The 13786-nt window shown below is 40.4% G+C and overlaps 1 protein-coding gene across 2 annotated transcripts in view; it reads right to left on the reverse strand.

Moving 5' to 3' along the window:
* The window catches only part of LOC126457786 (H(+)/Cl(-) exchange transporter 7), a 175292-nt gene that overhangs the window by 61155 nt on the left and 100351 nt on the right, over positions 1–13786 (reverse strand). For both annotated transcript variants that reach the window (XM_050094371.1, XM_050094370.1), the window contains 2 exons: positions 7734–7893; positions 4471–4609 (listed from right to left, as the gene is read on the reverse strand). In XM_050094371.1, the coding sequence (XP_049950328.1) occupies positions 4471–4609; positions 7734–7893 (299 nt within the window). The remainder of the gene's footprint in view (positions 1–4470; positions 4610–7733; positions 7894–13786) is intronic.

Genomic DNA, 13786 nt, shown 5'->3' on the forward strand with positions numbered 1-13786 from the left:
TGTTATGAATGCTTCACATGGTTTAAAAATGGCTGGACTAAAGTTAAAGATGCCCTTTGTCTACCAATGACACTGATGTCAGGAACATCAATGAAGTTGTGCATGCCAATCAAAGACTGACTGTCAGGGAGATTGCAAAAGAGTGTAACATTTCAGCTGGATATTGTGAGGAAGAAATGGACTGAAATATGGCTCTTGCATTACAATAGTGCACCCACACATTCATCCCTGTTGGTGCATGACCATTGCTCAAAAAATGAAATCTCTGTGCTACCTCATACTCTGTACTCTCCAGACTTGACCCCTACGGACTTTTTTTTTTTTATTTCCTTGCCACAACCGCATCATGTTCACTGATACCAGTTTTGATGCAGACACAATCAAATAGGTCAGGCCTATTTGTAGCCATTAGATCCAATTATTTCCATCATGAGTGGGGTTCCGAACTATTTGTTCTAGGTAGTTTTCAGGGAAGGCATTTAGTACTGTTTCACAGAATGTCTTATCATGGCCTTGACTGACAAAACTGTAATTTTCCCAATTGATCGTTGGATGATTTAAGTCTCCACCAATGATTACAGTATGACTTGGGAACTTGTGTACAAGTGAACTGAGGTTTTCTCTTAAGTTTTCAGTTACATTAGTAGATGAGTCTGGTGGGAAACAGAAGGATCAAATTATAATTTTATGCCCACCCCTGATACTGAGTCTTGCCAAAATAATCCTCTCTGTGGATTTGAGTTTCTTGTCTACTGTGACAAATACACCACTTTCATTTCCCATTCACCTATTCTTACAATACACACTTAAATTTTCCCCAAAAATCCCACTGCTATCAATTTCAGTGTGTTTCATTGCTTCTCAGAAGTACTTCTAAATATGGCACTTTGTTGCTTATGCTCCAACAGCTAACAATTAGGGCTTTAATCCTACCACTTACGGGAGGCATTTCTTTCCCTCTTACAGTGATACTTCTGGATTTCCTACAGCTATCATTATCAGCATTGGAGGGAGAGTTGTCTACTCTATAAAGCCCTTGTGCGCACTCCACAGAGTCAGCTACCTAAATAGCAGCCTCTGATGTGTAGCGCACACCTGACCCATTTAGTGGAACCCTACAATTTTCAGCCCTAGGGTGCAAGTTCAGGAAGTTGCACCTAGTTTCTCACAGAATCTTAAGTCTCTGGTTCAGTCCTTCCACTCAACTCAGAACTGAAGGACCACGAGCAATTCTGGCAATGCTGCTGCAATTGTAAGCTTTGTTGAGACTCCATGCACAAGGCCAATCTCCTCAACCTTCTCTGCCTGTCACTGGAATGACCCAACTATGATCTCTGATCCCAGATGACAGGCATCATTTGTTACAACATGTGCCACAAAATGCAGTTGGTTGAACCTGTTCCCTCAATGGGCCTCAATGGCTGCTGGAATAGCCTCTTCAACATGCTGAGTAAGCCTCCCAGGCATACACATTGAGTGCACCTGGTGTCCTTTCATGTCCCTTGCGGACATTTCCCTAAGGGGTACTATCATGTGCTGTATGTTTGAATTGCTGATGATTAATAGACCCCTACCCTTTTGAGTTTGCCTCCTCTCAACACTGCTAAAACAGGTTTCCCCAAAACAACAAAATGAGCCCCATTGGCTCAGTTTCAGTTTCATTGGATGACAGTACCTCAAACTTGTTGGTTAGGGGGATCGGTACAACACCTAGTCTTCTATGAGTCCTCCCTGATCCCCAGCCACCATTTACCACTGACATGACACTTGCAGTCAAGTGGAGAAGCAGTGACATATCCCTTACTTTTTGCAGAGGACCAAAGTTCCACAGGAGTGGATAATACTTGAGGTACTTTACCTCTGGTATCGGTACCACAGGTACGCAGCTATCAGGAGCACTTCCAACACAACAACTCATAGCAGCTGCCAACTGTTTGACAGTAGACAAGGCGATTTACAGCTGCTTACAAATGTCAACCAATTCATTTCGTATTCAAGAAGAGCATTCAGTGTGGCTGCATTTTAGATTGTGTGAGGTATTGCAGCACAGTGAACAAACTACTTTAAGTTAAGTCCTCTAATTATCTTACAATTTCAGAGGGTTTGAAGTTGTTAATTTCCTATAAGAATTGATGCAAATACACAAAATGAGATTTATATCAAAGCAACAGAAAAACCTGTAGTAAAAACTACTAATTTCCTAAAACTTTTTGAGGTTAATTATAGTTCGTTGGTTAATTAATTTGGAGGAGGGGACCAAACAGCAAGGCCATCGTTCCCATGATCCAGGCTGGCAGAAATCAAGGGAAGAACAATACAAACAGCACAGTCCAGTGAAGGGGAAGGGATAATGTGCAAACAGAGAGAGAAAACAGGACATCAGTGCAGAAGGAAGAGGAGAGAGAACAGGAGAGGAGTGGTTGGAAACAGGGAGAGCAGAGGTGCAGTGGGGCACCAGCACAGCTACCAAACTGTCGTAACACCCACATTATGCCATACCATTATTAAGATACAATGGGGTCAACAACAGAGGAAGAAGCTACAAGGAAAGGGGAAACAAGATAGCACAGCAGAATAAACAAAATGTAGGGGAAAGATGGGGAGAACCTGGCCGGTGTGAAGGCAGGATCAAGGCCTCAATAACCAACACCTACACTAACTGAGGATCTCAAATGCCAGAGGAAAATTCCTGAGAGTACAAACCACTTTCAAGAAGAAAACTGAGGAGAGGTGTAACCATGTGAGGGTCGTCCAATACCACTCGAGACAGGGAAGGTGTGAGGGCATATTAATTGTGTAGTGTGAAGAACCAAAATGCAGGGGCAGTCCAGCAAAATAAAGATCACCTTGAGTGATGAAGGGGGGGGGGGGGGGTTGAGGGGGGGGGGGGGGGGGGTGGCGAGGCTTGGCTCATTGCAGCTTATAACCCCTTTGTTCAACCTAGTATGGTCAATACTAAAATGGCACCGGATGGTAGATTCCCATCAGGAGAAACAGAGAGAAGAATGGCAGGAGTCTCCTTGATAGCTTCATTAGACAGGGGGTAGCCTTCCGTGAGTCAGCCCACGATTGAGCAAAAAGGGATTGATGTAAAACCTCAACCTGCCCCCAGAGGGGTCACAGGTAACAGAGGGTAGTTCCAATGCTCCAGAATCACAAGCAACCTCTCCTAGGTATACAGGGGGAGGCAACAGCTCACGTATCAGAAGAGTGATCCCTGTGCTATCAGAGGGCTCAGCCTGATGGGTATATAATGGCCTCACCAAACGGACTGGCTCCACGTGCTGGTGACGTGGCAGGGCAGAGGGGGCTATGGCAGGCAAGGAAGAGGCGAAGAAAGGGGGATGAGGAAGCCATGCCTAGATGCTAGGGAGGGAATTCTTTCCGAAATGTCTCACACTACAGTGAGAGAATTTAGAAGTGAAGGTCAAATCCCCAGGGGGACCAAAAATGCCAAAAAGGAAGGATGCCAGAGAAAAAGCAAGGGGAACAAATCCATAAGGAATAAAGGAAACGAGTCAGATAGCCAAGGAACACCGAGAGAGGGAAAGGAGGTGTTGGAGGGGGAGGAATGAGGACAAAGAGGGAGAGGCACAGGGAAGTAAATGCAGCCCAGGAGCAATGAATGGGCTGCAATCGCTTGGAGGCCCCTTGTGTGCCATACACACACTCACAAAAGAACCGTGAGCCCCCTGGGGGAGAGGTTAATTATAGTTATTAGCAAACTCGAAAATAGATTTAATTTATGATAAATGTAAACATTATATACCCCTCTTTACCGGAAAGCTAGAGGTTAATTATAGTTATTAGCAAACTCGAAAATAGATTTAATTTATGATAAATGTAAACATTATATACCCCTCTTTAAGGGAAAGCTAGATGTAATATCTGCTACAGTAACTAAATTACAAATACGAATTTGCTAAAAATTAGATTATGCACAGAACAATGACAACTTCTGAAAATTCTCAAAACTACACGTTTATTTGCATTGATATACAATAAAATTCAGGAGTGGTCTATTCTTTGGCAGTAAGTGTGAATGACAAACTGATGCATTTTTTAAGAAAACTGCTGGCATTATTTAACTCAGAGAATTTACTCAAATTTTCTAGCAGTTATCACAAAGCAGTAATTGAAATCGGGAAAGTGTGAAGCCTCTAAATCAAAAAGGAATGTGTTTCTACTGGTGTGATGTGTGCCTGACGGGGGGATGTGCAAGAGAACTGGATGGAGAAACTAACAGGGGGGCAATAGAAATTCAGTGACTATTCTCTAGATGTGGGAAGCAACTCACCCACAGGCAGAACAGAGGTCAAGCTCATTAGCTGAACAATTGTTTCCAATATTTCCGATTCACAATATGCCAGTTAACATTTTCATCTTCTGGTAATGGTATCATTTGCAGACAACTACTATGTAATGAAACCAGGTTTATCCAGTCACTTATCCACTTTATCAGTTACATACCGTCATTGGATGTTTTGTAGGATCTTGACCCAATGGTTTGCAATCATTTATAAGATAAATCATTAAGAAGCCCACAGTTGCAGTGAACATGGCAACTATTGCTGCTTCTACGACCTTCAGTGATCTGTATGGTAAGTACCTGTAAATTTTTGCAGGTTTTGTTTTAATGAGGACATTTGGAATATAACAAATAAACACAAATAATTTTTAAAAATTGTTTTTTAAATACATTTCATATTCAAAAATTGTTATTGCAGAATGAAAGTATTGATCCACTTTAGCTAGAGCTATAAAGATTATTGGAACATTACATTCCTTCATTCAGTCTTTACCATTTCCTATGCAGTTTAAATTCAGTAGAAAATATGCTGTTATATAAGCTAGAATTATGTTATCATAAATATCTGCATCATCCACTACTTCAGTGAGGGGTAGTAGTAAGAGTAGTATTCATCTGTTGGTTACCTTTACAAGGATATTGGACATATTGTGGTATTGCACTTCAAGAAAAAAGAAACAATTATTTTAATTTACCTGCACTCTTACATGTCCAGTATGAAATGAGTGAAATAGGTAGTAAGCTATAGCCTTACAATAGGAACAATACCAGTATTTGTCCAGTATTTGCCCAAAGTAATTTGGGGAAACCACATAAAACATCAGGATGACAGATGCTCCCGCTGTCAGTCTCCTTAAAACAGTTCAACCTCATTATTTATCCATAGTGTACAATATTACTTTCTTTACACAGTCTTCCAAGTAAGTTATTTCATAGACAAACAACTAAACATGCCTACTGAATTTTTAATGTACCAAGACAATCGCAAGACACACAAATAACTATTGTTATATTGATCTGATGTAGAAAATATGTAATCTGAAGGGTAAACTTTACAAATATAGGTAAGGGTTTGAAAATGAAAGAAAGTGTTTGAAACTAGTCACTAATAAAAATATTATATGCAACTCTGATGGAAATCCTAATTAATAAATTGCAAACATATTGAGTTGCTGCCCCTGATACTAACACAATGTTGGAATTACTTAAATTTTGCATCTGACTTAATAAAAGCCATTTTCAGGTCTGTAGTTTGGGGATTTATTTTCCATGTCTAATTTTACTGTTGTTTGGCATAAATGATCTACAAGTCCAAGATTTTTTTACTGTTAAGTTTATCTCTGTCTTTGTTGCTACACAGCCATTATCAATGCTGTAGTTTTAGTTACCCTTGTTCCACTGTTGATCAGTGTAATTTCATGCAGGTACGTCCATTAGTGAATATACAGCCAGTTGAGTTGCAATTCTCTTTAACAGGTGGAACAGTCAACGAATGCACCGAAGGTGTTCGTGTTCAATACTGTTGCTAGGTCTGGTAGGGTATATAAGGGGTGTGAACAGTGTCAGATGAGTGATCACTGAAGGACACGGAGGTGCTGTGAGATAGTGTCATCAACAGCTTACAGAGTTTGAAGTTGGCCTCTTGAAAAGGGTCTTCATTTGCCTGGTTGGTCAAATCACGCAATATCCACAGTTGTTGGGCATTAGTAAGTAACAGTGGCCCCATGTTGGACTGCTTGGGAATGTCAGGGCAGGCATACTTGCCATCAATGTTTTTGGTCGATCATGTCTGACTACTATATTGGGCAGAAAGCACACTGTAACATCTTCACATCTGCACCTGCCATCTGAAAACAACTACTGAGCTCCATGCAATATTCTGTGTCACCTCACACTAGCAGCAGTCAGACTACCGTCCTATGCATAGCCTGCCATTAACACAACACAGATGGCTGCATCTGGAACAGTGCCATGACTAGGACGCACATACTGCTGAGTGGTGTTGCACTGTATGCAGTGATGAATCACAGTTTTGCATTACCTCATATGACCATAGAAACGAGTATGGCAATGACCTAGGGAGAAATCCCCCTCTTCTAATGTTTTTGAAAGGCATAGTGGTGTTACTGCTGGCATCATGGTATGAGGAGCCATCAGATACGACTTCAGGTGGCAAATGGTAGTGACAGAGGGAGCGCTGATGGCACAACGGTAGGTTTCTATGTTACAGAGGTACTGTGTCCTCATATGTTACCCATCATACAACAATATAATGGTACCACTTATCATATGGACAGTGCCTGTCCACATATGACCCATATCTCTACAAACTGTGTATATGATACTGAGATACTTCCACAGTTAGCAATATCTGCAGATCTGTCCTGACAGAATATGTGTGAGACCAGCTCAGTGTCAACTCTGTCTCAGTGTCAGTATCTTGGATATCCAGCACCAGTTACAACAGACTTGCTTCAGGAGTGGATACAATGGATTTATGATAACCTCCCCAACTGAATCAGTGCAAGTGTTCAGGCCAGAGGTGAGGTAACATTATACTGATAAGTGGGCACATACTGGTAAGTTCTTTGTAAATTTCACTCAATTTTCCAATCACTGAAATAATGTTACACATCCTCTGAACCCCTGACGTTTTAATTTTGTTTCCTCCTTCCCTACTCAATGCTCTATTCTTTTTGTCAGTCTGTGTTTTTTTGTATATGAACGAATCTTTCAGAGGTGAAAGATTTCCAGATGAATCCTCTATATATGCCGCAGGAGTTCTCCAGCAGATAATCTATTCCTGCAATTGTCCTTGCCGAAACCTCCACTAGACCCTTTCCCACTTCTGTAGACTTACTCTCACTTTTGTTGCTCTCCTGTCATTTTCCATATCACCAGTCCCCTGCTCAAACCATCCTGGTAATTATTATCTACCCTTCACCTACACGTCCTCACCAAGTGGCTCCTCCTTCAGGCAGAAGGGCTGAAGAGGAAGGAAGAAGGGTGAAGCAAAAGGACTGGAGAGGTTTACGAAAAGAGGTAGATGTTGAGAAAGTCACCCAGAACCGCAGGTCAGGGGAGACTTACCGTACTTACCGTACGGGATGAGAAGGAAAGACTGATTGTTGGGGATTTCCTGGGTTCAGAGGATACGTAAAACTATTTCAGTGATTGGAAAATATACACACACACACACACACACACACACACACACACACACAGCAGTAGCTAGAAAGCTAGTAGAGTGCGTGCGTGTGTGTGTGTGTGTGTGTGTGTGTGTGTGTGTGTGTGTGTGTGTGTGTGTGATGATATTTGTTAATAAGCACCATATATCAATCATCACTACGTCAGTGGTTGCCTTTCTCCCTGTTAGTTTATAATAGATAACAAGCTCTACACAACTGATTACAGACACATTTACCTCATACGAAAAACTGTGAGTTTGTAATTGATGTGGTTGAAGAGAGATCCCAGCAAACCACCAATAATTCCCATAACAACAAAAATCAGTAGTTCAGTCATTTCATACGAAATATTTTCAAACTTCCCAAAATTCAGAAGACCAGAATATGTCAGTTCACCTGTAATAAAGTTTACAATTAGTAACAGCACAAGAATTTTACATTTTCTGAGTCTCTGTCATATTAAGCTGTGTCAATAAGCAAAACTTCAACAATTTTGGCATAAATATGAATTTCCAGAATATAAGAAAAAGACTGAATTATCCATTAACAATGTAGAAGGAACTATTCTCTGTCAGGAATCATTCTAACATTTGCTGTAAAATATTTATGCAAATCACAAAAAATCTAAATCTTGACTGCTATATTTGTACCTCCCTCCTCTCACACAAATTACAGTTACTTATTTACTTAGAATGAAACTATTCTCTGAATGAAACTACAATATGCCCCATAAGACACACACATGTACAAAAAAGGGATAGAGGTAAGCAGTCAAGGAATCGGGACCGTCAACAGCAATGGAGCCCTACATATTTGTGTATGCTTACTGTTTGGATGGAGTAAAAAAATTGTAGAGCTGCATGTGTAATACCTTTGAAGGGGACTAATATTTTCAACTTTTTTCTCATTTCTTTGAATGGTGGAGATGTAGTGATGGTGACAGGCATGAGCAGATATGTCCAAGAGCTGAGAGACTCTCCTTTCACTTACTCCTGCCAGTCAAGTCCTACAGAAGAGGACCCACCTTTGTTGGGAGGATAATGATAGAGTAAAGAACCATTGATTTAGCAATGGGTAATTGGATAATTGTTCAAGGCATTTGAAAATTGTGCTGGAGCTACAAAATTCCTGAATGCCCAATAAGGCAATGGCAAACCACCTCCACTAGCACCTCGCCTAGACGGCGGTGCGCGTTTCCAGCATCATCTCCTACACTCTTCAGAGTATGAGACATCATCGTCATCATCATCATCATCATCTTTATGTGTGTGGGGGAGGGGGGGAAGGGGGGGGGAGGGGGGGGGTTGTATGTCAAGTTTGGTTTATGCTTGAAAATGTGTGCATGGTTCAATGTGATTCTTAATATTAGTATACTACAGTGCAATCTCAGATTCTGTCAGAGTAATATAACAGTCCCTTATAAATGACTGATCTGACAGACACTGAAGGTATCTAAGGACGAAGAGGGTTCACTTACTGGATAAGCCTTTTCACTTCTAAAAAGGTGCAGTTGACAAAGCAAAACTGTTCGGCACATCTAAATATGCTCGGGTCCTTCAGCTGTGTACAGCTTGCACCAGTGGGAATGCAATGCACACTGGCAACAGCAGCAGCATTTCACAGTATTTGTTCCCTTCTTACTGCAATGATTTGGCTTATAGACTTTTTTTTATTTTCTGTACTTCAATATAATTACCACATTTTTATACCTACACCATAACACTGTAAACTGTTTGAAATGCCAAGACATTTCTGCCTTGAATATACAAATAAGAACAGAGCTTTACAGTTATGTTGTGGTCGGGTGCCAGAGTTTGAAGATCTTGATTTCCTTGGACACAATTAAGGTTTGTGTCATCTCAATACCATTTTATTTTTTACACTGCACTGTTGATCAGCTGCAAGAATAACATGAAGATAGCCGAGGTATGCCAAAATGTATGTTGCATCATACAAAGGTCCCAAGAGAGAGCGTCCTGGCACTTGTCCAGCATAATGGTTTCAGTGCACTGTCCCAGTGAAATGATCAAGTTCCAGCAGGACCACTCACCGATTCACACAAGTCTAATCATTCAGCAACAGTAATCAACAGTCTGACATTTACCTGATCAAGTGTCAGACTTTATCCCATTGAAAATCTGTGGACCAAAATGAAGTGTCCCTTGAGCTTATAGTGGCCCTGGTCCTTTTGTTTGATACATGGGAGGGTCTCACAAATGATGAAGCACATTTTCAGAGGCTGACCTCCTCCATGTCTCATTGGATGAGGCAGGTAACTGATGCTAGTGGTGCGTAGACCTCATAATAGTCTCATCCATGATGTGAAACTTTCATCTCACTAATCCATTTTACGTTACAACATTTGGTAATACTGTATGTTTGTTAATTGTAAATCTTCATATCATCACTGTACTTAACATTTTATTTATTAAATTCATGCTACTTAACATGTGTAAATCTGAAAAAAATCATAAACAAATAATTTTGAATTGAAATAGGAATGGTGTCGTAATAGGTGATATCAACCAAAATCACACAGGTAAACCCCAAAATAAGATTATTCACTTCCTTACTACCTCTCCAACATTTCCCATATTCGTTGTGCAAAATAAATGCAGTCAGAGCACACAAAAGATGGAGAGAGATGGAGAGAGAGGGAGAGAGGGAGAGAGAGGGAGAGAGAGAGAGAGAGAGAGAGAGAGAGAGAGAGAGAGAGAGAGAGAGAGAGAGAGGGGGGGGGGGGGGCAGGGGGGGGGAAAATCACATGAAAAATAACATTAAAGCCCTACAAGCACATACACTCCAAAAACTTTAAATTCAACACTTTTAAATGAATCAAGGATTCTGGACCTAATCCAGCACTGTAATGGTCTTATTGTTGCTGCTCTATGGCTTAGACAACGCGAGAACAAAGTTCTTAGACTTGCCAACAGAACTGAGCATTTACTTTAGTCAGAGTCTAGCTTTCTCATATTAGCAAACTCTCTTGTAATACTCAAAATCATTTTCAGTAATGATAGTGTCCTTTGGGTAAGTTAAAAACAATTGCAAATCAGAACATAAATATTCATTTTCTCAAATTAATTTTTAATTGCAGTGAAACAAGAGTACTGCATCGCATCATATGGTATCTGTAGTTTCACAACCAGAGATGAACGACATAAATGAGTTGTCTTTTTCCCCGAGAGCTACAGAGAAACAAGCAATAAACCATATTCTACACTTGTCCTGTCAAGTGTAAGGTCATTCAGTTTCATACCCACTTATCTCTTTCTGATCATTATACACATCTGACCAGTGGGGTTTCAGATGCCTGAGACTGCAGTTGTGTGTGTGAGTTGCATTTGTGTGAGTGAGTTGCATTTGTGGGGGTAAGTGAGTGAGTGTGCGCACACGCATGTGTGTGTTTATTGTTGACGAAGGCCATTGGCCGAAAGCTTTAAGTGTGAATTTCTCTTCATTGTGCCTATCTGCAACTGAGCATCTCTGCTATATGGTGAGTAGCAACTTCCCTTTTCATAATATTGATACATTCTATCCTGGATTTTTGATTGTTTGATTTTCATCTTGAACCTTGTTATACTGATATTAAATGCATATAAGGTACTACTGCTTAAGGATTTGCAGGGGGGAGGGGATTGGGGTGAAAGAGCAGTAGTAACACCGAATATCGGAGAGGTTTCTTTGAAGCTACTTTCTTCCTGATTTTAATGATCACTTTAAACCCCCTTTACAATGAAGAGGACAATAGCATATATGCAACAGCAAATGAGAATTCTCTCTGGTGTAAAGCTAGATGCTCATGAGTGAATAACATTCATTATATTCGGTTCGTATTTGCTTGTGTTTGCTCATGCTCTGTTGGTTGTCTGTCTTTCAGTAAACCAATCAAACACTGAAAAAGTTTGACTCTTCTCCACTTCAGTGCTAGTAGTACAGAAAGCTTTAGTCTGCTATCTTGCCTACTTTCGTTGTCATTGTCATCAAGTTGTGTGATGATGGATGGTCCAAAGAGAATTTAATGTAGCTGAAGAAAAAAATAGATACAATTGTGCTTCTAGGATCCAAGAGATCCATAGCACAAATGCTGAAGGAAAATAAATATGACTGGCAGAAAATGGTTGAAGCACTCAAAGGTCCTATTGGTGACACGAGAAAGACGAATTCATTTTATGCTTGCATAAGGCGGGAAAAGAGTGAATAAGCACAGGCTTTGTAATTCCTTTTATTAAAAAAGAAAAAGCACAACTGATTTCCCCTAAAGTAAATAGCGCATATATGTGATGTCTTGTTCTTTTGGACATGTCATAAAGGGCAGCCACCATTTTCATCCAGTAGTCATTAGGAATTAAGACACACAGGAATTACAGATATTGGCTGCAAGTGAGCATTGATTGAAACCATTGGGGAAAGGTGAAAATCTGTGCTGGACTGGGATTCGAACCCCAGAATCGTGCTTACTAGGCTGATGCCCTGACCACTGAGTGATCCAGATACAGTGGTCATAGCTACTGCATGGACTACCCTAGCACACCTCTAATCAGATGCAAATTCCCAACTTATCCATTCTCTACTAATACAGAGAATGAATATATAAGGTGAGACGAACAATGATCTCTTCAGTGCAGATGCACAACAGGCTAGAACTGTTACAGGAATGCGCAAAATGCCATGAGTAATGAGGATAATGGGTAAACGGCATTACATTAGTGGTGTGTGAATAGGTTGAGAACTTTTGTCTGACAGGAGGCGTGCTAGGATAATCCTTGCAGTTGCAATGACCACTGTGTTGGGGTGGCTAAATGGTCAGAGCATCTGCCTAGTAAGCAGGAGGCCCAGGTTCGAATACCAGTACAACACAAATTTTCAACTTCCCATTGATTTCAACCAATGCCCTCTCACAGCCAATGTCAGTAATTCTTTTGTCTTCGTGCATATATGTACCTATTACGCTGATAAAAATTAAAACTATACAATAGGCCTGACCATTCTTGTTGCCTGCATTGACGGCATCTGTAATGACATAGCTGATACACCACGGTTATGTTAGAGATTTCTGATGATAAATAAAAATGATTTACCTGAGAGTACATTAGTTGTCCTCTAAGAAATTAAATGGCAGATTTTATCAATAGTGCAAGTTACAGGTAGTATGTGTAGTTCATATATCAGCCATATTTTACTAGCATTATCTTCCTTCTGCATACTTCAATAATATTCTGGAAGTGCTTTGGATATGTCACTGCAGACATCATAAACTATCTGTTATATAGCAACTATTGAAATTTAAACAATCACCAACATAAATGCCACCAGTTACTAAAAGCCGGAGTGTAAATGCTGGTCTTTTTTCAGGTTATGTTGGTTGTCAGTAATTAATGTTGGGCTTTGAAATTCCCTCCTCAGTTGTCATGAGAAGGCAGTGAAAAGCATCAGCCTACATATGTGGAAAGTTTTGGACTAATGCTAAGGAACATTGTAGCCACAATTCAGTGTCAAATGCACAACCTCCATGCATTTCACATTTATTACAGATTGAAGCAGCTAAATTCTTTCTTTCCTATGTTGTTTTGCTTACTATGTTAAAAACAGTGTCTCATTTTGCAAAATAATCCTCTCTGAATCTCAGAGCTTTGTATCGTTGCTCTAAGTATATAGTGTTGCATCCCATGTGCCGATCATTAGCACCAAACAACAATAAAGTAGCATTCATAGGCTACGTTTGTTACCTGTTGTTCTCTTTCATTCCCTCAAGTGTAACCGCTAGCTCACAGATGCAAGTAAATGGTAGTGAACATGTAAATTGTCTGCAAATGTGCATTCGCTTGTGTTTGCTTACATTTGTTGCTTTGTAAAAGGGGGCTGAACACTTGTTTTAGGAGTTATTACATAATGACACCATACACCGAGAATTCATGGACTTACTCTGAAAATAACTTGATTATTCAACTAAAAACACAGATGATGTGACTTACCGAACGAAAGTGCTGGCAGGTTGATAGACACACAAACAAACAGAAACATACACATGAAATTCAAGCTTTCGCAACAAACTGTTGCCTCATCAGGAAAGAGGGAAGGAGAGGGAAAGACGACAGGATGTGGGTTTTAAGGGACAGGGTAAGGAGTCATTCCAATCCCGGGAGCAGAAAGACTTACCTTAAGGGGAAAGAAGGGGTATACACTCGCGCACACACACACACACACACACACACACACACACACACACACACACACACACACAAGCAGACATTTGTAAAGGCAAAGAGTTTGGGCAGAGATGTCAGTC

The sequence above is a fragment of the Schistocerca serialis genome, chromosome 2 (assembly GCF_023864345.2).
Source record: "Schistocerca serialis cubense isolate TAMUIC-IGC-003099 chromosome 2, iqSchSeri2.2, whole genome shotgun sequence".
Classification (NCBI taxonomy): Eukaryota; Metazoa; Arthropoda; class Insecta; order Orthoptera; family Acrididae; genus Schistocerca; species Schistocerca serialis.